Source organism: Telmatherina bonti (assembly GCF_933228915.1).
Source record: "Telmatherina bonti genome assembly, chromosome: 12".
Classification (NCBI taxonomy): domain Eukaryota; kingdom Metazoa; phylum Chordata; class Actinopteri; order Atheriniformes; family Telmatherinidae; genus Telmatherina; species Telmatherina bonti.
In genome coordinates, this window is record NC_136610.1 from 27,207,091 (window position 1) to 27,232,996 (window position 25,906).

The following is a 25,906-nucleotide window of genomic DNA, read 5'->3' on the forward strand; positions in this document are numbered from 1 at the left end:
GACTTGGTGTTACTGTCCTGTGTAATGTTGCTCCCCTCCTATCTAATAACTAGGGCTGCACTGGCTCTCTAATTACTTGTAGTCGGGCTTTTAGAGCAACCCTCACAATTAGAGGAGAACATGTTACTGTTCAATTTAGCCCCTGTTCCCTCCTCCTTTCCTGGGGCTGCTTGTTAGAGAGAAAAGGCCTTCGTCAGCTGCAGGGTCCATCCCTTCATGTCCTGGGAAAGGAAGAAATTAGGAAAAGAGCCAACGTTTAGGACGTAATGTGTCCCTGCATTTCTTTGAGAGATAGAGGATGAAAGAGCAGAAAGAAAAGACAGATGGGGGCGAGGAAAGGGGGAATGCTGATTTTTATGGCATATGAAGACAAAAAAAGAAATATATAGAACAGACGGAAGAATGTAACATAAATAGATCTGCTCAAGCTTAAGTTAAATAGTGTTTAAGCACTTTTACACTCATTCTAACAGTGTGATTACATAAGTGGAATCATTTTCCCAAGAAACTGAAACTTCCATGTTTGTTTCCAAAGCAGGGCACCATGAGCTCTGCCAAAGCTTTTTTTTTTTCTTTTTTCTTTTTCCTGCCTGAACCTCTCACTCTTTCTTTTTCTTGTCATTGTGTTTGTTGTTTTATGGAAGGGTTAGATTGCTGTTGCCAGTAGAGACTGTCTGTTCACCTCCAGTGGCTTGCCTCTCCATTCATAAACAAATTGCTCCACATTGGGACCCCTCAGCTGTTACCGAAGGAAAACAAGCAAAACTTGATCTGTGTTTTTTAAGTTTTCTACTTCTGCCTCTTCTCTTGATTTCCCAAAACTTGCCTCTGTTGTTGTTCGCTCTATTCTGTTCACCGCCCCCTCCCTCCACCCACAGCTCAGTCAGCTTCAGCAGGACCGGACCGCTGGCACTCTCCTCTGTGTGAGTCTGTTAGGGAAGGAGTGTGTGTCTGCATGCCTCCATTGGGAGCATTCTTTTAAAACTTACACCACTCTTTCTGAGTGCCGGGCAGGGCTCTCTGAGAGAGAGAAGAGAGACCCCTTGGTGTTGTGATTTGACTAAACAAATAGCCTGTCTTAGTCCAGCACCTCCTCTCAACGGACTCCTGGGACAGCAGAGATTAACCTCAGACTCTGAACATCTGAGGGATCTTTACATTTGAGGCAGCAGCCCCTGTAGAGACAACCGGCCTGAAATTTCATCTCTGATTCCTCCCCTCCCTCCTGCCGACAACTTTCTCGGACAGAGAGAGAAGACTCGTGTGAAGGTAAGAGGTGTTACGTTTCTGTGACTGCTGACAATTTTAATGTTAGTCTCGGTTGTTTGGCAGCTATTTGCAGATGTGAGAGTGCGCTGTACAAAGATGTTTAAGTTCACTCAGCCTGCATGGGAAGAGCTCTGTAACAGATTCAATTTCACAGTCATCTAACACAGAGAAGACGCACCTTATCCTGGTCACACTGGACCTGACCTTCATGTGACTTCTAAAACTTAAACCGACCAGATTTCAGTTGCCGAGAGCCGTCATAAACACTTTGTTGTTGCATAAATTTGTCACTAGGTTGGTTGTTATGAGTCTCTATTGGTGGTGTTTGTTGCCCACATACTCAAGTGTGTATACACACAAGCATTACAAGTGTGAGGAACCTGTTCAAACACCAATAAGGTGATGCCTTGCGTGTCTGTACATAGACATTGTTTCACTCCTCACAGAGAACAACTTTAACTATGTGTATCTTCTCGCTAAGAGAAAATATTTGACAAGGTGTCAGAGTCTTGGGCACACACACACACACACACACACACACACACACACACACACACACACACACACACATTCACAGAGCTTTACAGCACAGCCTGTTTGTATGCACACCACTTTGTGCTTCACTGCTAAAGAGCTTGTTTATACAGCCCTCTTTAGTCACCCAGAGTGAACCCACGGTCCTCCCTTCTGAATGGCCCCAACAGAATCAATCTTCTCTGCATAGCTACATGGAGAAGCTCACAGCTGAACATTAATATCAGACCTGGCATCCGTCACTGTCACCAGCATCCTCTTTAACTGCAGACTGATGCGTTTGCAGTGATAATACATACCAGTAAATTCAGTGCAGCCTTACTCCTCTGTCTCCATATTTATTTTTTAAGATCTTTGTCAATAAAAAATCTGGTGAAATATTGCTTTGCATTTGTCAAACAGAAAGGTTTAACACCTGGACTGTGTTACATTATTGCAATGTGAGCTATTTCACGGCTGAGACACATGTTTCACTTGAATCCACCACGTGTTGCATCTGAAAGCCCAGTTATGTGGCTGCTGTGGTATCCAACTTGTTGGTCCGGTTATCTGCACATCCATCTTCTGGACTTTTTTTTAAACAAGAGTATCTAAACGATCATTGGTTGTGATCTAAACAAAGTTGGCATATGTTTAGTGCATGTTATTCTCCTCCTCTACACATCGGAGTGTTTAATCTTCACTGGAGCTGCAGATATGTCCAGACATAGTCAGATTTCATTCCTGTGGATGAACTTTTGCCGTTAATGATATGAGATGGTATTGCATTCATATCATACCTCTCACTTTGGAAACATTTTTTTTTTAAAAGTTTCTCTGGCACATCTTTACAGTATGACTCTAAAAACTTAACAAAGTTATATATTTTTCTGGGCCAGCAGGGATTTTCCTCCCCGTGCGTCAGCCTCCTGGTATGTATTGCGGCACAGCTCCTCAACGCAGTCCTGATGCTGCACAGTTCATTCGGCTCCATTCCCCCCTTGGCTTGGACCTAATCCTTCGTCATCAGCTGTTTCCTGGCTGTCCTGGCTCCGCATGCCAGCCGCTATGAGAAAATGTGCTTCTCATTATGACCATGCAGAAAAACATGCCAGGAGTCTGATTCAGCTCACATGTGCTTCACAGTCCCAATATGTAGCAGTTTGAGCTCAAGCAACAGGATGAAAATACACACTGATCTCATTCTGTCCTCCGATTTGTGAGCCGAACATGCTGCTGAAAATTCATGTCAAGCTATTTGTATCTGGACAAAATACAGCGTTTTAAGATTTATTTATGGTTGATTGACATCATTTTACATGATTATTGATGCACTAATTGATGAGTGAATCTTTTCTCGGACTCATTTCCCGATGGTCATTTATGGTGTGACTCATACTTCATCATTCATATTTTTCAAGTGAGCTGGTGTTTCTCATGCAATCAGCCTTGTGCGTGTTCTTCTCCAGGACTGTCCCTAGACTTTATACCACATAGCTTTGATGAAGAGCACTTAGCAGTGCTGCACCAAAGTGCCAAGTACGACTGCTTGTCCATCTGGCTTCCTCCTTGTTCCCTCCTGCTTTTGCTCCCACCCACTCAGGCAGAGCTGACAGGCAGCTGCATCTCATCTCCAGTCAGGAAGCACAGCCACTCCTGCAGGACGAATCACTGAGGAAACATTTATTTTAATGTGTCATGCTTTTCTTGTTCCTTTGTGAGAGAAGGTTGGTGTTATAAAGTGAAAGTTAGTGTTGTAATGAGAAAGCTGGTGTTGTAAAGAGAAGATTGGCATGAGGTTTGTTGCGTTTTGCAAACAAGAATGCAAAAAACTGTAATTTTCACACACTCAGCACAAAAGTTGTTTAAAGGTTTAGAAGCTGCTTTGGTAAAATTTTAGTGGTTGTGCCCATACTGAGCTTTTCCACAGGTTTCATGTGAACTGACATCCTCAGAGCTTGAGAAGTGTTGGTTGTCATGCTCCAGACATCTGTCTGGGTGGCTCATTGTGAGGAAGGTGATTTCTCATTCTTGTCTGTCAAGTTTAGAAAAATTTCAGGCAGAATCCATAAACATCTGTGGGGTTGTTTAGTTCCTTTCAAGGCCAATGTTACATTACTTTGTAAAATCTTAAACTTAAATTGACACTCAGATCAGCTCCACAGTAAAATCCGTTTGTGACAAATTGCAAAAATAAAGATAATTTTTTCCCGACAGAACTTTTAAAAAGATTACACACAACGCCATACCTCTCGTCTGGATTTTTGTGACTTGCTGTATTTTGGGGTCAGCCAGGCTTCCTTCTATCGCCTTCAGCTTATCCAAGATGCAGCTGCTTGTCTCTTAACCCAATCAGACAGACAAGAACATATCGCACATGTTCAGGCTGTCCTTCGCAGGCTTCAAACGTGCTACAGAATTGAATTTAAAATGCTTTTATTTGTGTTCTTTAAATGGCTCACCTTATCTTTTTTACTTCCTTCACCCATATTCTCCCTCACGGTCTCAAGGTCTGCTGAACAGCTGCTTTTGGTTGCTTAAAGGACGAGATTGAAGCTCGGAGGAGTTTGAGCTTTTTCAGTTTTTGCAACAAAATTATGGAAGAAGTTACATTTAGATTTTAGACAGCCTTCATCACTGTTTTATATTTTATATAATTTTATATAATCTTTTCTCCTTGGCGAACAACACGTCATGAGTTGGTTGTAGCTATTTGAGTTATTGTGATTTGTTGCCAGTGTTTTATATTTGTCTTTCTTCATGTAGAAACTATATTTCAGTCAGCCGTTGTTGTTTTTAAACATGCTTTATAAATAGAAAACATCCATCCATCCAGCCATCCAGCCATCCAGCCAGCCATCCATCCATTTTCTACTGCTTATCTGGGGTCAGGTCACAGGGGCAGCTTCCTGACCAGGAAAACTCAGACTTCCCTCTCCCAAGCACCATTCATCCTCTCATCCGGGGGATCCCAAAGCATTCCCAGGTCAGCCAAGAGATGCAAACCCATCCCGAGAAGATGCCCAAGCCCCCTCTTCTGGCTCCTTTTGATGTGGAAGAGCAGTAACTCTACTCTGAGACCCTCCTCAATAATCTTTCTTCTCATCTTATCTCTAATTGAGAATCCAGCCACCCTGTGGAGAATAAACTCATATCAGCTACTTGTATTCATATATTGTTGTTCTTGTATTATTCTTTCAGTCACTACCCAGAGCTCTTGAACCGAGGCAAGGGAGCAAAAAGAACAACATCATCTGCAAAAGTCCTGAGGCCACCCAACTAGTTTCCCTCAACACCTCATCTGCGCCTAGAAATTCTGTCTATAAAAGTTATGAACAGAATGAGAAACAAAAGGCAGCCCTGGTTGAGTCCAACCTTTACTGGAACATGGACTAAGCTCTGACACTGGTTGTATGGGGACTGGACGGCTTGTACAGGGGGATTAGATACTCCATACTCCCAGAGCATCCCCCATCGAGGGGAACACGGCCAAACACCTTCTCCATGTCACTGTAGACTGGCTGGGTAGACAACCCCCCCGATACCCCTCAGTATTTTTTTAAACACTTTCTTTCTGAAGGAAAGGGAACTGCTGCAGAGCTGCTTATCTTTCTGAAATGGCAAATACTAAACAATGTTTGAATGAAAGGAAAATGATTAATATAAAATAAATGTCGGACAAATTGTGACGGAAAATCTTAGAAGTGTATTTCTTTTATTTTCTTCATCAATATTTTCTTTCCTGTAATGTAAACGCATCAAGAGCTGCTGTCTGAATTTACTGCACAAGGAACAAGACGAGCTGCGATGGACTGGCGAGCTGTCCAGGGTGTACCCTGCCTGCTGGGATATGCTCCAGCTTCTCTGCAACCCTTCATCGGATTAAACGGTCAAGATAACGGATGGATGGATGGAAAAAGACAAGGTTTTAACTTACCATCGAGTTTGGTTCTCTCTGAACTTTTTGCCAGCTCTCTCCAACAACAACATTTGAATTGGTGATAGAGTGCAAAGGAGGACAAAGAATAACAGCCTGTTGCTTTAAAAGATAAGAATTTTCTGCATAGTTAAAACTGAGGAGCTAGTTAGATTTTGTTCAAGTTGTTCAAGCGTCATTATAAGTTAACATCTACAATCTAATGATAAAGCATAATAATGTCAGATAGATAAACAGTGAGACATACAGGATTAAGCAGGCAGTGTGAACTGGTTTTGAGCATTATGCCATACTTCCCCTGTCTTAGTGTTTAAGACATAAACTGGAGTTTAAAGCCAGTTAGTCTTAATTGTGTTCAGATGTTTCATCCTGTTTTTGGTGGGTGTGTGTGCACAGAGGGACTGGAAGTGTGAGTAGGCATACTTTGTGTCTCCTGAGGCTTGGGGTCGTATGCCTTCAATGGCAGGCATGCAAGAAAAAACATGAAAACTATGTAAAATGGTAGAAAATTCATCCTCATGTGATTATATGTGTTCTTCATGAGCAGACAATTTGACTGGTGCATTAAAAAATGACTAGTAATCCAAAAGATTGGAGAATTAAGCCAACACCCTTTTAGTTTTTTTTTTAACTTAATAATTTTCCCTTCATCTAAGTAACCAAATAAATAGAAAATGAGATAATAAACTGATATCCAACAGTAGCCACATCTAAAGCTGCCACTCTACACCCAGAGGCCCTTTACATCCCCCCACCACCACAACTAAAACAGCATTTATAGCTGTTTGAAAGGGAGCTAACCAAAATCCACAGTTTCCCAAACATATGTTCCTTCAGCATGAGTATAGAGTCACTTTTGGTTCTCAGATTGGACCCCCCACACACTGTACCACTCAAACACTGAACCAAAAAGAACCAAGGTTTATGAACAGGAATATGGGTAGATCTTTATTTTATGCTGCTAATGTAAACATGAGATGGCTTTAGCACTGCTTAAATCTCTTAAGTTACAACATACAAGCATTTTTTGTCTGACGCAAAGCCTTTCAGAGTTCAGTGTCCAGCTGTGCAACTGTGAAATCTATCTGGAGGTCAGTGCAACTGGGTCACAAATCTTAACAAACTATTTCTGTCAGACGGATGTTGTCATAACAAATGAAGACGTTTCTCCAGCAAAATATTCTCAACTTGGCAAAAAACTGTTCAATGGGAAAGAAAAATGATCTGTGAGGCACAATATGTATATATTTTGTGTCCGAGAGCTCAAAAACGTCCAAAATCAGTATTTTAGAGGGATAGTAATTGAAATGACTGCATAAAAGAAGAAAGGGGATGCTTGTTTATTACCCACAGAGAGTTATTACTGTCTTCCAAGGACTACACAGGGCATTTTATTGTGATATGCATGGGTATTTTGTTTTATACGACTCATTACTCTCCTGTTTTTGATCACAACAAGCTCATGTTTTTACACAATTTTCAGCTGCTCAGCAGCAGATGACACAAAATCAATGTCACAACTCAATGATGGGGGAAAAGAGCAAATATTGAGATGACAGATACCAAAACTACAGATATAAAATTTTGAGTGATACTGGACTTTAATATGCATTTATGTACATATATAATCAGTTATAATAAACATTCATAATTTTGTCTGTATTTGTGTTCCTTTTAAGACTTGTTCAGTCTCGCGCAAGCATCCTCAGATGTGATTATCACTAATCTGTAGTTTTAATTCTGGGATTGTTATACTGTAACATTACAATGTTTGTATTATTTTGCTTTTTCTGTAACATGAGCACCAGCAGATCTCAGAAACTAACAGCTCAGCTCCAGAGACACCTGCCTGGTCAATATCTTTCATCATTCTGGAGAGAATCATATTACCATATCTCCTTTTCTGTAATTCAGACCAGGGTTTTGCTGCCTGTTGCATTTCTATAAACTCCTTTAGAAGAAAAAAAATCTGAACTGTGAGATGAAATATAATAGTTTGGTGCCAGTCTGTCTGAAGATAAAAGTTTTTATTGGACATAGAAGGCATTTATGCAAAGTTTTCTAGTCTTATCGACCAGTCAAAGTGTTTTGCTCTCCAAGCCACATCAGTGCATCACTTTCTTTGATCATGCAGCACTTTTTGAATGAATTCTTACCCCACTTTATGAAGCATGCTCTCTCACATACTGATGATACATTGGGACTGCTGAAGGACTCTTCAAAATGTAAACTGTCGATTCCACAACTGGTATTCAGATTATGAGACATCCTGCTCCGATTCCTGAGTTTCACATTACAATAAGAACCAGTACGTATAATGTTAGTAATGCAAAAGTCAGCAGAGTTGATGTGGTCCACATAACAGACTTTTCAGATCACTTCTGGATAACTGATTGAAGACCTGTAATCTTCAGGGAAAGCTCTCTGAAGATTCATTGATATGTTGTTTGTTACCATCCAAGCTGATCAAAGCTTTTCTGAATGGAAATATTCCCGATAGATAAACTTTAACCTGCTCAAACAAGTGGCTGAGGAAAGCTGAGGAAAAGATGTTTTTAACAGCAGTGCTGCACTACAGTATTGTAAATACTTGCACATAAATGGAAATATCTAAAGTCTTGTTACTTTACTTTAAAGGCCTGAAAATGCATTTTGACTTGAACTTTGAAGCTTTTCCGCCAACATTAACTTACAATCTGCCTGTCTGAGACATGGAAGTGGCCATAGTTTTTTTTTTTCTTTTTTGAACCTACAGAACTTTCTGTTTTTTTGTTTTTTTTTTACAGTGCTTTCAATGTAAAGTATCTGTGTTGGTCATGATGGATGTTGCAGCCACTTGGGGTGGGAGCAGTTCATTGTGGGTCTGTTGCCTAGGGATCAGAAGGTTTCCTCTGGGGAAGGGGGGATGATCAGTCCAAGAAGAGTGATAAAAAAAAAAGGAGATTTGTATTAACAAAGGCACAGAGGGTCACTTTTTTCCCACAGCGTTCACCATAGTCTTGCTTTTCATGAAAACCTGCCGTCCTTCTAAAAACAAAAACGAAGTAAAACAAATATAGCATGCAGATTTACTCTGTGCTGTAGCTTAAACTGGGATATGGCATATTACAGGGTTTTAAAAAGAACCAGTAAAGCTCAGATAAGACAGTGTCAGATTTGGTCTTATCTGGGCTGTAATTGTTTGTATAGGAAAGAAGTGACTGCTAAATTAGATATGTTTGTTTTGCAGATCTCAGCTTCCTGATCGCTCCAGCAGAGTAAACATCACTGTCTGTGAAGTCAGACTCTTTCTGCAGCTTGTTGCTTTGATGTGGTCTTTCACATAAAGTATATTCCATATGTCTGCATGCTTCCTTTGCTCTTTTTTTCTGCTGTCTGTTACAGTGTGTAGTATTCTTGTGGTGTCCTGATGGTTTGTCATGCTTTGTCATTGGTCTAATTGGTCTTTTCTTGCATTTGATTGGACATTCAACCTTGTTGTTTTTCATTGCGCTTGTTTTTCCCCGCACACTTCTGCTTGTTAGTTTGCATCTTTTCTGTGAAGCTTGTTATTTAAAGATGTTTTTCTCTTTGTAGTAGTCTCATTGCAGTTGGTCTTCTACTCATTGTGGCATCCTTGCTGTTTGTAAGCATTTGGTTAGTGGTTGTGATGGTGTGCTGTGTCAGTGATGCATCACACCCACACAGGGCTGGAAAATTTCCCCATGCAGGAAGTCGGAGTGTTCCAGCTGCACACTGGGAGGCTTCTTGGATATTTTTCTCCTTTTGTTATAAATTGTACTTATCCCTCCTTTTCCAAGCGCAAGCTTTACTCCCCTGGGAGACACTCAAGCAAACAGTTGACTGCAAATATGGCTCAAACAGCAGTTCCCACCTTATCGAGGACTGCTTTATCACTGCCAGATGTTTAACTGAAACATGCAGCTACAGTATATGGCTAATCCCAGGAGTGAGATTATATACTCTAGCTACGTCCTGAGGCTGAGCGTGGGCCGCATGCGTCCCGCTGAGGTCAGCTTTAGTATTCGCCCTTGTTTGCTGGTGACACTTTGAGTGTAGCAGGGTTGTTTATGAAAACCAGACAGGGTCAATCTGCCACCAAATTCCCAGCATCTGTGGGAAAAGTCATACAGAGTGATAACAGTTTAACCCTTCTGGCGATTACTGTGCCATGGCTCATATTAACACTGTTTGTTTTTCTCAGACGCCCAAGATTACTGTGGGAACGCAGAGCCCAATTTTCAAAGACTAGAAAGACAACAATAAACATCTGGTTGGTTGAGTTTCAGTTTCTTTTAGGTTCCTCAGAAGAATCTCAACGTCAGGTTGGGAGGCACTTTGCTCGTGGACACTGTGGATGTCTCTTGACTCTTCAGAGTGAACACTGGTATATTTAACTAAATAATCCATAGGTCCATAATCTGCAGGTTGTTGTTTTTTTTGTTTGTTTTTGGGTTATTATTATTTTTTTGTTGTTGTTGTTGTTTTTTTAGGGTTCCTTTTTTTCCCCCTCTCCCTCTATCTCTTTCACTTTTCCTATGAGGTGTTTTCTCTTCTTTCTCTTTCTGTCTTCCTTCTGTCCTCTCCGGTCCGGCAGTACAAACTCTACAATTCAAACAATAACGCAAAATAAATATAGAAATAAAATAAAAATTCAGAAAGTCAAGGGGATCATTATGTCTATAAGGCTTCCCTTGGCAAAGAAAATTTGCTCAGCAGAACACAGCATCCAGATGATCATTCTGCTTGCCTAAATGCTGGACAAGACACAAAAAAACCCCCAAAAAAACAAAAAGCAACTAAATAATCCATGATTTTTCAAAAGTTTTTTTTACCTTTGACCAGGAGAAAAATGAACACAAATATCTATGTTTAGAACAAGGTCAAGCATCATCTCATGCCAAAAGCACACTTTGTTTCTGTTATATCATGTGATAATCTGCAGTTTCAGTGTTTGCTTTCTAAACTCCTACAGCAGTGGTATTCTGGCTTTTTTTTTTAGCTTATGATCCTGGAGAAGAAAGAAATCAAACTTTCAGGATCAGATTCCCTCTCAAAGACCACTGTTCACAGTCCCCCTGCTGCACACTGGTCAACACCAAACCTCATCATATTGCAGGAGCTAAGAATAGTTTTTTTGTCTCTTACTTCCAGAAACACATGCATTTTTGTTAAATAAAGCTTTTTATCACTGTTAGATCTAAGATGTAAACGCACATTCTGCAGCAGCTCTGGGTGTAGCAGTTTAGCTTGTTATTTTATCAAACACAGTATCAGTGGCCAGTTAAAATATGATTTCTTACGTCTCATGCTGCAAAGTGACACATGCCTTTGGTGTGATTGTGTTTGGTTTTTGTCGCTCAAAGTCCTCATTACTGACACCAAGGTTACTGGCTTTAGTTGAACACTGATCTATGGCTTCCTTAGTGGACGGGCCCATCGCTTGCCGTTGGGGTCCCCTGGGATGAGGTGACCCCTATCGTCATCACCAGCAGAGTCCCAAGTGTATCAGCGGTCCTGGGAAAGTTTTAGAGTAATACTGTGGGAACGTGAACTGTACGCAGACACTAGTGACAAAAAGGGGAGAGGGCCTGTATTTATCTATGACCGTGTGTGCGCACGCGTGTGTGTGTGAGTGTGTGTTTATGTGGGGGTCTTGTTGATGGCTGTAATACAGTGTGTGCTTATGTGAACAATATGTGTGTGCAACAAGCATGATGTGCCAGTGAAAGTATTTTGAGTGTGCATGTGCATAAACTACAGCACAAAGAAAAAAAAAGCTTCTTGCTCTCTATCTATCTGTTTCTCCTTCACCTCTTTTTATTAGAAGCAGGAGGCGGGGGAGGAAATGAACTAGTCATGTTTTTGGAACAGCTCGAGAGCTTCAAGCTTTTCGTTTTGGGAGCGGAAGTGCCAAAGGCAGCTAATTTAGTGAGACAACGTGTATCTGGTTTGAGTAAGTGGCTTCGGGTCTATTACAGAAACACCTCATTTAGAGGATTTTTCATCTCTTTTACACCTCAAAATATAGCCTGTGGCTAATTTAGAAATGTTGGCATGAGAGTGGAGTTGAGAGATATTGTCTGTTGATCAATGAGAACTAACAGGATTTATAATCTCATACAAGATGGATGTTAATCTTCAAATTAATGGTTTTTTTTTGTTTGTTTTTTGTTTTGTTGTGGTTTTTTTTTTGTGTTTTTGTACAGTGCATTAAAATAGAGCAGTCTTAAAATAGAAGCTGTAAAATGGAAATCCAACATCCAGTAACATCCTTAAATGGGGTAACATTTCTTAACATTTCACAATTTTTCCACTGACCCACTCCTTCTCTTCCTCCTCCACCCTCGCTCTTCCCAAGACTCACTCTTCCGCCCTCTCTTTCCCACCCTCTTGCGTACAGGCCTGCGATCCATCCTTAACTGTTTCCAGACCTCTGCGTGCTGCAGGCCTTAACCCCCCAATCCCAAACATAACAACAAACCACCCCTCCTCTCTTCCATCTTCTCCTCTGGCCTGAGTTGTGGTGTGAAGCTGCAACCTTCAGGTTGAGCAGAGAAAGCTGGTGATGTCAAGCTTTAGTCAACTTTAACCCCAGTAGGTCTTGAATCAGTTCTGGGATGCTGCATTTGCGCTGGTGTACAAAGTGATATCTCATAAGTGTTGAGAAACCATGGCAACCTTTCAAAGGTGAAAGTCCATTCCTGGCAAAGGCTTATGTGAATGCCCTCATTTTCACTTTTGTTTTCACCAAAACCAATTAATGGCTCAGCACGGCTCTAGAATAGCTTGGACGCAGCATTGTTGCCAGTGAGCATGTTGCAAAGCCACACACAGTGACCTGTTTGTTAGTGGGCAGAATGCTGGTGAACCAGGAACAAAAAGAGACGGACATTGTTGCTCTGTCCTGGTGCAGCGAGGCATCAAATACCTCCAGCGTAAGCTGCATCTGCACCTCAGACTCTGTGTGTCAGCCAGAAGCCGTGACAGAAAGCAGCTCGACTGCAAACCAAACGCTTTTTGCTTGTTGTTCCTTTTAAAAAAAGCTTGCTGCTATTTTCCTTCCTTCATTCTGGATTGTTCTGACATGAAATATAATGAAGTGTTTTACTTAACTTGACCCACAGCAGCTTATAGAACCAGCAGCCAATCGATCATGTGATGAAGCTCATCTGCCATGCACCAAATGTTAACTCTGGTGGCCTTATGCTTCATTTGGAATAAAGTCAAATTTGATCTTCCTGTTGTTTTGCTCAGCTTGACTGATGTCTGCTGAACATCTTGAGAACACAACGATTTGATTTTTCTTTTTTTTTAAATGAATGAACAAAGACAATGTTTGAAGCAGAACATTTTTAAAAAGTCACATAAGATTTTGCCTTATTGCAGGACAAACAGGTCTGAAAACGTCCACTATGAGGAGGGGGACATCATCTGCGCTTCACCTGACTGTTACATTTACAGGTAAGGATTAAGTTTCAACCTACAAACAAAGTGAAAATGTGTCTTTATTTCAGGGAAGCAAACGCTGCGATGCCAAGGTTAGGCAGATCATTTTATAATGAAAGGAAAATGATTTAGCTGAACTGGAGCTTTTTTCTTTTACAAAACATCCAAATCACACTTCATATGATTGAAGGAGTTACTAAATTTCTAACACTGCTAATGAGGGAGAACTTGTGCTAACAGGGGAATGGGAAACTAAAATGGTTTGATATTAATATCAGCAACAATGAAAGTAATGCGTCTATTTTTTTTATTTATATTTTTTAGCTGTCTAGTCTGTGAGATAAGACAATGCTTTGATCTAAGATCTATGACAGATGTCATTTTAAATCCATCTTTCATTGACATTGCATCCTTATCCTCCTACTCATCTGCTCCAGACAGCTCGCATCCTTCATCAACATGAGATAGAGCAGGATCTGTGTACGACTGTTGATTTAACCTCTGACCTCACGCAGCCATGTCTTTACCCCTCATGTGGACCCTGTTTGTTGTTGGGAAAACTGCAGCTATGCTGTATTTCTGCACGGAAGTGGGCTGCCTGGACATCAAACCTGATGACAGAGAGTTCGTCCTGGCTCAAGACTCCTCTCTGACGCTTAACTGCTCCGGCTCTGTGAATGTGATGTGGCAGTTTAAGCTGGACGACGTGCCATATTTTCAAGTGGAGCAAGTCCGAAATGATTCTCAAAGCTATCGCATTGATAATGGTGACACTTCTAGTGTTCTGAGTTTGTGGGACATGAGCTGGAAACACACTGGTGTGTATCAGTGTATTGATCGGCTCACCGGGGAGACCAAGGAGGTGACGGTGTTTGTCCCAGGTGGGCCCTGGTTTATTTACTTTTTATCTAACTTACTCATTTAGTTTAAGGTCACTTTTCAGTACTAGCTGACATGTAATTGAGTCACTCGTCTTGTTCCAGATCCTGAAGTGTGGTTCATTGAGAGCTCCCATGGCATGGTAACAAAGACCAGTGAAGAAAGCACCATTCCCTGTTTGGTCACCAACCCAAACATTTCTGTCACCCTGTATGAGAAGGACACTGACATGCCCATCAAAGGGTTGTACATTCCCAGTGAAGGATACAAAGGACCAGTGGAGGAAAGGGCATACGTTTGTCGGGGGGAGCTGAATGGAGAGGTGAAAGACTCACAGGCTTTCAACGTTCTTGGCATTTATGGTAAGTGTTCAGGTCAAAGAGTTTGCTAAGAAAAACAACACTGTGGTCATGACTTATTCATCTCTGTGTGTTCAGAAAGCACCTAAAACACACTCTCAAAGTCATACGCATTGCTAGTTGCTTTAGGTCAGTCTCAGCTCCCATGAAAAACCATTACATTTAATCAGTGTGCTTCCTATAAAAAGAAATAAAGAACAAATTATTGTAAGTTCAAAGCTACGCTTTATTCCCAAAGTGGTCATTGACAGAAAACCTACAGGACAACAAAATGAATGGAAAACAGGTTAAAGAAATAACAGGACTTTTGGTGCACAGAATCAAAGGGAGAAAATTTGTATATTTGTGTCAGAATAAACAAAAACTAAACTATTAAAGTCATAGATCATGTCCAGTTCTGTCGAATTAAATGCAAATTCAGGTTTTATTTTGACAGCCAGATGATTAATTAGAACAGAGGTCAACATTTTTAATATTTTCCCGTTGAATTGCATTGCCATCATCTCCCCCTTCTCTCCCCCACACACCTTCTTGTCATCCAGTCCCAGGAGATATCGACCCCTACATCAATGCTTCAAAGACAGTCCTGAAGCAGGGTGAGCCACTGACTGTAAACTGCACAGTGCACGGAGTAATGCTGGTGTTTTTTTCTTGGGATATTCCCAACAGAGAGGTGAGTGGGAGTGGAGCAGAACAAGCGCTTTTGTTCAGTTTCCTTTTTGTGTTCCCTCATGGTCCAGCACAGATTAAATCAAGATGTAGAGACACACCTTAGTTTTGATTTACACGCACAAATGCTCACAGATATGTAGGTGTTGTAAAAGTGTGTGAAAATGTTGTAAAAGTTAGGATTTCTTTGGTTTGGATTTGGATCATTGTGCAGTTTGCTGATTAAATCACTTTCATTTTGTGTCCGTTAAGGAGAATAATTAAACATGTTTTTTAAGTTCAAATGGTCATGTGATCTTTGCCATGCCTCAGACAAGGTGTCAGATACCAATCAGCTGTCATCTGCTGGATTTACAAACTCTCCCTGCTCCCCAATAGCAGATATCAGTTAGTGTATTATTTTATTGAGATTACCCAGAATGCAAACTCTTTCTATCAAGTTCAATTGTGAAATATCTTTTTACTTCCATTTTGGCGTAATCCTGATAGCAACATGTCGTTGTTATTATTTCTCTCTCTCTCTCTCTCTTTAAGCTTAATGACGTTGAGCCTGTGGCAGACTTCCTGTCTGCCATGAACATGCGCTCCTGCTTGATCTTTCCTAGTACCACGGTGGCCCACAGCGGAAGCTATGTCTGCCATGTCCATGAGAGTGTCCAAGACCAGCAGGCCTCTGCCAGCGTTACCATCACTGTGCTTGGTTAGACACACACCAAACTAAAACAAACTGATGCTGTTCAGATTGTTATTGTGCTTTGTAGAAAGAGAGAAGACTGCTTATTATATCTACCATGACAAGTTAAAATATAGGGGGGGCTGAGTTTAAGGGAAATGAAGATGAGGATTGTTTATTTCTGTTAAAAGTGTGAAATAAACCTTTGACATGGTGTGGATATCCTGAGAGATACCTTGAAAAACAGAGCTACCAATCAGGGGGTTTAGCCATTTTAAATTTAGACTCCGAATGAATAGATGTTTGTGTGACGGAGATTTAACTTTAAACACAGAGACACAGCGAGTCAGTAAGTTATAAAAGCAGCCTGGGAGCCAGTAAAAGCAGGAATCAGCCTACTCATCTGTTCTTCCATGTTCTGTCTCTTAACCATCACTGCATGCCGTTTGGGTCTGTGAATGCTTACTCTTTCTGCAGCGAGGTGTGTTATGTTTATAAAAGCCTTGAATAACATTAACCTCCACGTTCAACATGAACAGGAGTGCAGCGGTTTTTATAGATGCAAAGTTGACATGTCAGCGGAAAATGGACACACTTTCTGACTGTAGAATATCTACAATGAGCAGCAACATTAGGATCAGTTAACCTCAGTACGGAAACATAGACTAGAGGGTAGAAGATAGAGCAGCATATCAGATAGTGTTCTTGGTCAGATTACTTCTGAGTGATGAGTCCAAGTTCATGTGGGAATCTATTGTCTGACTTTGCAAAATCTTGCAGATATGTGTTATTGATTCTTGCAGATTTGCATTATCAGTATCCGTGTGTTTAGTACATTAAATGTGTTCTATATTATGTTGCTGATGTTGTGTTTTTTTCTCTTAGAGCAAGGCTTTGTGGAAGTGAAGCCATCTCAGCCAAAAAACATTTCAGCCAGACTTCAAGAGAATGTGGAGTTGCGAGTGGAGATTGAGGCGTACCCTCCCCCCCAGGTTCGCTGGACCAAAGATGGTGCCACCATCAAGGGGGATAAAACCATCACCTTTCGACAGGAGCATGAAATTAGGTAGAACATCCAGCTTTAGTGTGCAGCTGTCCCCTGACTTAAACAATACACCATATGCCGGGAAAGCCACTGTGCACTTTACAGTCCTTGTTAAATGAAAACAATTAGTGCAGGACCTGTGATATTTTAACAAGTACCAGAATCATCTACTTCCTGTCAGTCACCACCAGAGGAGACCTCCGCGGAGAGAAACACAATACTCTCCAGAGGGAAGCACTACATCTTTCATCGTGCAGGAACCATAAACACAGAATACCTGTCACAATCTTCAGACAAATGGCAAACAAAACATCAACTGAAGGGTTTTGTTTTTAAAGATTTTTTTAAACACAAGTTAAACATAAGGATTACCCAAGTGACCTCACTCTGGCACTTTTAAAACAAAATGTTCACAGTTTAAGCAATATATCCTGCTTAAATGATCAAAATAGTTAAAAAAAGAAAAAGTCATGAAGGCATTTCTTCCAGAACGAGGTTTGCAGGCAAATAATTTTACAAATATTTTTAAATGATAAGATATAATGATACTGTGTTATCTTTTGAAACAAGTCATGTTGCCTTGGAAGGTATAATAGACAAATAAAGAGAATACCCTTTAAGAATTAACCCAAGACTTTTCCTAACTTTTTGAAGTATCCCACCAGTACAGTCCCACTGCTAAAAATAAGTTTTGTATCCTTACAAATTTAAAGCTGGTAAATCACAATTTATTTTACACAGGCCACGCTGGATAATATGGATAACATAGCGTAATTTGGTATAGTTTTAATGAGATCAGATGAAATCCAAAGACTAGACAGTTTAATATTTATGTATTCCAAATTGTTTATCAATCCAGGATTAAAAACCTTTTGCTTTTTGCAAGGAAGTCCCAGATAACTTAAAACAAAAAGTGCAGTTTGAGTAAAATTAAAATGTTTACTTCGAAGATACAAAGATTTATTTTAGATTGACTTAATTAAATCAGCTTTTGAAATTTTTCATCTGTTAGACTTTGGGAACATAATGTAGTAGGAAATCCTTAACTTTGACTTAAATTATTTGTTCACAGAAATATTTGACATGTCTTGATTATTTATCATATTTGGTTTTTTTTATCAGGTATGTCACCATTCTGACACTGGTGAGGGTGAGGACGGAGCAAAAGGGCCTCTACGCTGCTCTTGTTACCAACGGTGACGATACAAAGAAAGTCTTCTTTGACCTGGAAGTGCAAGGTCAGAAGATGTTTTTAGAAACTTAAAATCCTCCTGGTTTTCAAGGTGTTGCTGCTGTTTGTGCTAATGTAACATGTTAATATAATGTTAACCCTCCTGCGTGTGTAGTTCCATCCCAGATTAAAGACCTGACTGACCACCATCTCCCGGGGAAGAGACACTTGGTAACCTGCTTAGCAGAGGGAGTCCCAAGCCCGATTATAAAGTGGTACAGCTGCGACAGCATGCCCAAGTAGGTCACACTGTTCGTCACTAGGGGGCTGACCATACTCAGATTTATTTCACTTTGCATTTTAAAGCATCTGTTTGACTTCACACTCTACTGAAACAGTTTCTCCTCCTTGATCCAATTTCCTGATGCAGGTGTAACCAAACGTCGGCGTGGCAACTGCTGATGCCTCAGCCAGAGGAGCTGAGCATCATGACCAATGTGAGCTACAGCGAGACTCGGAAAACCAGCCAGGTGCGCAGTCAGCTGACCTTCCACAAGCCTCAGCACGTCACGGTTCGCTGCGAGACCACCAACCAAGCAGGACTGGTGGACAGAAGGGATGTCAAACTGGTGTCCAGCAGTAGGTGTCACAATAACACCTATTTATTCATTTATTTGTTTGTTTGTTTATAAATATGACTTGCAAAAATATGTCCAGATACAGCTAATGCTGAAATCCTAGACTGTTATCTAAATATTGCATATGCTTTTTATTTTTGTTGTTCAAATCTACCTTGAATCATTCAATTGCTTGATATTACGATAATGTCAACAATATGAAAAGAACAAAACTTTGTAGTGTTTGGGTTCAGTTATACCAACACACAAGATTAGCTTTTGCTGACAGGACAAATTAAGACTTCATTTAAATTCAGAAGATCAATATCAGCTATCAATCAATGTTTATATCTTTGGTAATTTGCAACAATTAAGTTAAGTGTGAACAGGTTAAATAATGGTCTTGTCTGTACTGCAGCTGATGCTGTCTGTATCTGTTCCAGCTCTGTTCTCCCAGGTGGCAGTGTTGGCTGCTGTTCTAGCCCTGGTGGTCATCTTTATCATGTCTGTCATCATCCTCATTGCTGTATGGAGGAAGGTAAAGCAAATTACGAAGTTTTACTAAAGATAGATTCAATAAAAATCCGTTTTTGATGGGTTATTTTTCCCATGTTTCTTTTTTTGTCTGCCACTGCTTGTCAGAAACCCCGCTATGAAATCAGATGGAAGGTGATAGAATCTGTGAGCCAGGACGGACATGAGTACATCTATGTGGACCCCATACACCTACCTTATGACCTGGCCTGGGAGATGCCCCGAGACAACCTGGTCCTGGGTGAGTTCCCACGCAAACAACACACAAATGATTGTGTATGGGTTTCTAAATTGAAGTTGAATAATGAAAAACATCTACACATAATCTGCTTCCTTGAACTTCCTGCCAATTTTATGCAACAATGAGCTCATAGTGGCTGCTTATCATGCACAATGTTGACATAACTGATTCTGATAAAATAGGAGCAATCTATGAGAAGATTGCAAAACACTCTTTGTCTATAAGCGCTGCTTTTTAAATTCAGATTATATTTTCTTGGATTTGTGTGGCTCTGTATAAAATTAAAATAATTTAATGTAAAGATATCAACGACAGTGCCAAAACATATAAATAAAGAAAACATGTTATTTAAAATAAATCTCCAAATGTACACACAAATCTTTGAAAAATAATGTTAGTTATTTTTCAAAGACCCGCTTTGAGTGATCAACATGACTGGAAAAGTGTCATATAAGTACAGTGAATTTACAATTTAAGTAATTTAATAACTTTAAATTCATACATCTATTATTGGTTTAGGTTGGATCTTTTAATCAAAGGTATTTTGGTGTATCTTTTATTCTCAATGAGTCTAGTTATTCAGTTTAAATCCTATGTTTAATTTTTATCTTATAGTAAATTTGTTACAGTTTTTTTTTTTAAATTATTTTTATTATTATATTTTTTTTTATTATTTTTATTTTTTATAGATACCACTAAAAACCTGTAGTATTTTAGTATTTTGTCAGTCTAAAGGAACTGTTAATAGTGTAGTTGTTCCTCAGATGAGAATAGACAGTTTAAAGTGGAGCTACAACCAGGAGGGTTTATACTGTGGGTGGTTTGGGTTGTCTGGGTGCAGCAAACACCAGAATACTAAATGACCTTGGTAAACATGTCTCTAAGACTTCAAACCCCTTTTCACTTTTAAGTTCCTTTAAAATTTTTGATTCAAAGTAGCGATTTTCTGTCATTTGTCAGCTGTAAAGTGGAACACCAAGCCCCTCATCTGTCTTCAGAGTGAATAATCTCCACCAACTTTATAATCTGCGATAAACAAGTTTAAAATCTTACTTTCTTTTGGTGAATAACAAAAAGTTGCCCACTCCAATATTATAATAAAGAGAAGAATTTTCTTTCTGTTTCAGGTCTAATGTGTGTTCCATTCACACTCCATCCTACTGAGCCCCTCTTTGTGTTTCAGGTCGCACTCTTGGATCGGGAGCGTTTGGCAGGGTGGTCGAGGCAACTGCGTATGGTCTCACGCACTCCCAGTCCAGTACAAAAGTGGCAGTGAAAATGCTGAAATGTAAGAAACACAATGAGAAAACACAGAAAACAGCCGTGTGTATACTTTAAGTGAACAACAAGAGACTCCCACAGCCCCCCCGCATAGCTGTCAAATATTGTGACACCAGTTCCATGTTCCTGGAAGCTCAGAGGGAGCAGCGACCTGCTGAGTTTTGGTCTGGTTGCCAGCCTGATTCAAGTTTCAGCTCACAGGTCATTGAGCAGTTTGGCAAAAACACAGCGTGTCTTACTCTCCGTGCTCTTCATCCTCCTGTTCTCATTTCTTTCTCATGCATCGTTCTGTTTCTCCCTCTCTCCTTCCATCTCTCATCCAGCCTCAGCCAGGAGGAGCGAGACTCAGGCCCTGATGTCAGAGCTGAAGATCATGAGTCACCTGGGTCCTCACCTCAACATCGTCAACTTGCTCGGAGCTTGCACCAAACATGGTAAGCAGCATGTCAACATGGTGTTAATGCACATAACTATTCTCTATACTTTTATGTTAATCTCTCACCATGCAACGCATGTTAGTGACTGCAAAAATTTGTGCCAGAAATATTTTTGTAACGATGAAACGATTAACTTCACGGTTATTTGAATCAGTATACAGTTAGTCATACTTATAAATGAAATACAAATCAAACTACATGTAATCTAACTTAGTTGTATAAATATGCTTTTATTGTGTCTTGGTCAAATACCCATAGTTTGAATAGACTTTTGTTTTCCTCATCCAAGTTAACAACAAACATATTATTTTCACTGATTTACTCATTGTGTAAACATGACAGTTATGGTTTCTAGTAAATGATAAAAAAAAAATCACGTTGCTTCAGGGATTGTTTGCCAAAGTTGCATCTCAACTTTGTAATAAAAAAGCTGCTTCATGCGTGTTTGATTACTAAAGTTTCCTCTTTTAGAAAACAAATACAAAGCAAATACACAGCAGCCAGTCTAAAATGTTATCAAAGAGTTCATCTAAAAGCTTAATAAACAAAAGCAGGGTTCATAGTAAATTCAACTGAATAAATCATTTTGGTGTGATTGCATGACCACTAGTGAACAGAGCTGTTTAGAATTTCTCAGTTCTTAGAATGAGAAAAAATTAGAGACAAAAAAGTCTGCAGCCATCTTTTCCGTTTTGAGTTCTGCTCATGATCAGGTTTTACTGAAACAGGCAACCGCAGCCTCTCAAAGCACAGTTGTTTTTCTTCACTGTGAATCTTATGTTTGAGAAGAACCCAAAGTTCTCAACAGGATTAAAGTCCTGAGAAGAAAAGAGTCACTTTGCTATTTAGTCATCATCACAGAGGCCTTTGCTGGATGGCCCATAGGTGGAGTACTTGAATGTCTCAGAGAAAACACTGTCCTGCATAAAAATCTTGGCCATCTCTAATGTTGCTGGTTTCTTCGTGTAACTTTGCATGTAGCAAGTCTCTTCCACAATCTCAGAGCACAATCTGAGAATTCATTTTAAGCTAATCATCTCGCAAAAAAGCCAATTATCCATCTGTGCTCTGAGGACTTAAGCTGTTTCCTGTAATTCCAAACATTTTTAAATGTCAAAATGTGTATAGATATAGTTTGATGTGCAGAATACTCAGGGACAGTATGTTTATTTAATATAAGTTCTTTGTTACTCTAAAAAACCACTGCAATGCACTCTAATACATAAATCATTCATTTTTACTAAATATTGTGTAATTGGCTCTGAGTTTTATAAAAATTACTATCTATCTTCTTTTGTGTTTTATACAACTAAAATTTATTGATGAAAACTTTCCTGAATTTGGGTGATATTGGAGTGATTGATGGCTTTTGCTTATGTGTGCTGTTTAACAAAGTTCCTGCTTAAATCCTTTAAAAAATGTTTTGCTCATTGCTTCTCAGGGCCTCTTTACCTGGTGACGGAGTACTGTCGCTATGGTGACCTCGTGGACTATCTGCACAGGAACAAGCACACCTTCCTGCAGTACTACGCTGAGAAGAACCAAGATGATGGCTGCCTCATTTCAAGAGGAAGCACCCCTCTTAGCCAGCGAAAAGGGTGAGGAAAGCAGAGAAAATCCTTTCAGAGCTGAACAAAGGGACAATTTATGAAATGTACGGGGTCTTTCGCTGAAATCCATTGTGTTCAAAGAATGGCTGCAATTGACATACTTCCCTGATCCCATGAGGGAGATTGTTACAGATAATTCACTTGATGAGGGACTTTCTAAGTCACATTTGGATTTAGGTCAGATTTTATTTTATTTTATTTTATTTTATTTTTATTCTGTTGTGTTTGTCTTTCCAGCTATGTGTCCTTTGGAAGTGAGAGTGATGGAGGATACATGGACATGAGCAAAGATGAGCTGTCAGTTTACGTGCCCATGCAGGAGCAGTTGGACACCATCAAATACGCAGACATCCAGCCGTCTCCATACGAGTCGCCCTACCAGCAGGACCTCTATCAGGAGCAAGGTTTGAGTTGGGCCTGTCGGATATATGCTGTTGACTTTGTAGAATAGTGAAAATAATTAGTTTTCCAGTTTCGTAAGAGTACAGAAGCATGAAGAATCAAGCATAAAAAATACAGAAAAGCAAGAGATAAATATGTATGCATGAATATAATGTGAGTCCTTCCAGTAAAGGAAGTGCTACATTCATGGATAAATGGACTTGATATGGTGCAATTCTTTAAGAGATTAAGCGGCATAATATATGTAACCATCATCATCTTTCTTTTTTATGAAGCAAAGAAATTGAATGATCAGACAATGTTGCAGCATTTAGTCACAGGCCAGCTGGACTTTCTTGAATCCAACAACAAAAAAGTCTCCATTTATGAGTTGCTAATCACCTTTTTTCCTCACCTTTTCTTGTCCAGATGGCACTAGACTGGATCTGATGATCAGTGAGTCATCCAGTCTCACCTATGACGATCTCCTGGGCTTCAGCTACCAAGTTGCAAAGGGGATGGAATTTCTTGCCTCCAAGAATGTAGGCCTTTCTTCCACATAGTGTTTCAACTATGTTGATACCACTACGTTGCTGCAGACTCGAGATTTTAGATTAGCTTATTTTGAACAAATGGGTAATAATTGATGTCTGGAGCATGACCTGCTTTTATTTGATGACAGTTTTGATTCGATATGATTTGATTTGATTTGATGTTTCCTTTGCAGTGCGTCCACCGTGACTTGGCAGCCAGGAACGTTTTGATCTGTGAAGGCAAGTTGGTGAAGATCTGCGACTTCGGCCTGGCCAGAGACATCATGCATGATTCCAACTACATCTCCAAAGGCAGTGTAGGTGGAAAAGTATTGAATATCGTGTAGTGAATACAACATTTATACTAAACTCTAAATGGAAAGTAACATACAGGAAATAGGATCAAAGATGATTTGCAACAGCTGCCAATAACTGCAAGTTGGACTCTTTTAACCCTGCTGACTGTGTGGTGTTTAAAAAAAGCCTTGTATCATCTAAGATGAAGTGTGTTTCCGCTCATCTAGACCTTCCTCCCCCTGAAGTGGATGGCACCAGAAAGTATTTTCCATAATTTGTACACCACCCTGAGCGATGTGTGGTCATATGGCATTCTTCTCTGGGAGATTTTCACACTGGGTAAGTCTAACTATGATACACATTCATGCACATAAATAAACGATCACCAAATCAGTGGTGATGCATGCATCCGGTGCATGGGGGTTTACGCTCTGTAATAAAGTATCTAGCTTTAGCTTACTCTGATCATCTCTTGAAGTTGCACAAACCTCCCCCCTGCAACTTTGAGTGTCCAAATCTGTGGCCAATTTCAAATTCCATGTCTGACTCCAAGTACATACCAATTTGTTTGAAGACTCATATGAGGTCAAAATGTTATTAGCCACAGTCAGGCTTTGAAATTAGCTTTTCCTTGCTCAGGGTATTGTAAGCTTTTCTTTTTTTTTTTTTTTTTTTAAGCACTCTTCCCATGAATTTTTGAAGCTACCGTGAAAACAAAGGAGACAGTTTGTAGCATATGCAGCACAAGTCTGAGTGTTGCAAAACAAGCTCACAATCCAGCCTCTGTAAGCAACAAATAAAGATTCTCTGTGCTGAATCAGACTTTTTGGGGGGGATTTTTTAAAGTTAAGCGTTCTTTCACATCTGTGTCAGGAAGCCGAAATCATTGCACACCAAATATAGCTGAAAAAGAATAAGCTATTGTTTTTGTTGAAAGAGATTACATAAATGTTGATCTGTGATTTCAGATAATTAATTTAGTCAAGGTTAAATTGATCTTAGATTAGAACTTGGCTTTCCAGACTGTACAGAGGGACTTAGTTCCAAACTTGCTTTTGAGTTGTTTGAAACTTTCTTTGCAGGAGGAACTCCGTACCCAGATTTGCCCATGAATGAATTGTTCTACAGCGCTTTGAAGAGAGGCTACAGAATGAACAAGCCCGCTCACGCCTCGGACGAAGTGTGAGTCTCCCTGTCACCTTGTTATTCATTTGGCTTCATGAAAACTCTCCCTTCCGACACAAATGGTAAAAGATGAACTCATTTTGTGTTGCTAATGTTTCAGCTATGAAATCATGAAGAAATGCTGGGATGAAAAGTTTGAGAAGAGGCCAGAGTTCTCATTCCTGGTCCACAGTGTGGGAAACATGCTGACAGATAGCTATAAGAAGGTAACTAACTCATGCTTAATGCAATTTCAAATTATTTTTATTAAATTTTCTTTTTGCTTCAGCGATATTAAGAAATAAAATATGATGATGCAATACAAGCAGTTTTTCACAGATTCTTTCTATTTTTAGATCCTGTTTTCTTGTGATCCAAGTGATGTGTATGATTATGCCAGTTTAGTCAAGTTTCTTTGTAAAACATTTTCTTTACACAAGGTGTAAATCTGAACTGCACAGAAATAATTGAAGCAAAAAAGGTACATACTGTGATCAGGTTTTTACATGCTAGCATGGCTTACACAACAAAGAAGTCATCAAAGAGCAAATATGATGTCTCAAAGTCTCAGGATCTACTCAAACAAGTTGTTGTATTGTCTTTATAGTGTTATCAAACATCCAATACAAGGCAAAGTACTGGATGTGATCATCCACAGGGAAAAGACGGTTGGCAGAAACAGATATGTAAATCTATGTGTCATCAGCATAGAATGAGACAGATGGCTCCTTCTAATATTAGACCAGAGTGGAGGCATACACGGTACAAATTAAAAATGACACTGGACATCTATTTAATGTTAACTTAAGGCCCATTTATGCTAAAAGTAGAAATGGATACGCAAATG

General features: G+C 39.8%; 1 protein-coding gene across 1 annotated transcript in view; it reads left to right on the forward strand.

The window, feature by feature from the left end:
• Positions 1-879: 879 nt before the first annotated feature.
• The window catches only part of pdgfrb (platelet-derived growth factor receptor, beta polypeptide), a gene marked incomplete at its 3' end in the record, with an annotated part of 36,980 nt that continues 11,953 nt past the window's right edge, over positions 880-25,906 (forward strand). The window contains exons 1-21 of the mRNA XM_079250152.1: positions 880-1,269; positions 13,109-13,183; positions 13,735-14,049; positions 14,152-14,409; positions 14,949-15,079; positions 15,610-15,775; positions 16,634-16,814; positions 17,916-18,031; positions 18,140-18,263; positions 18,395-18,603; positions 19,025-19,119; positions 19,224-19,356; positions 20,540-20,644; positions 20,961-21,071; positions 22,516-22,672; positions 22,922-23,088; positions 23,495-23,607; positions 23,793-23,915; positions 24,123-24,234; positions 24,978-25,077; positions 25,181-25,286. Coding sequence (XP_079106278.1) covers positions 13,135-13,183; positions 13,735-14,049; positions 14,152-14,409; positions 14,949-15,079; positions 15,610-15,775; positions 16,634-16,814; positions 17,916-18,031; positions 18,140-18,263; positions 18,395-18,603; positions 19,025-19,119; positions 19,224-19,356; positions 20,540-20,644; positions 20,961-21,071; positions 22,516-22,672; positions 22,922-23,088; positions 23,495-23,607; positions 23,793-23,915; positions 24,123-24,234; positions 24,978-25,077; positions 25,181-25,286 — 2,871 coding nt within the window. The 5' untranslated portion in view covers positions 880-1,269; positions 13,109-13,134. The remainder of the gene's footprint in view (positions 1,270-13,108; positions 13,184-13,734; positions 14,050-14,151; positions 14,410-14,948; positions 15,080-15,609; positions 15,776-16,633; positions 16,815-17,915; positions 18,032-18,139; positions 18,264-18,394; positions 18,604-19,024; positions 19,120-19,223; positions 19,357-20,539; positions 20,645-20,960; positions 21,072-22,515; positions 22,673-22,921; positions 23,089-23,494; positions 23,608-23,792; positions 23,916-24,122; positions 24,235-24,977; positions 25,078-25,180; positions 25,287-25,906) is intronic.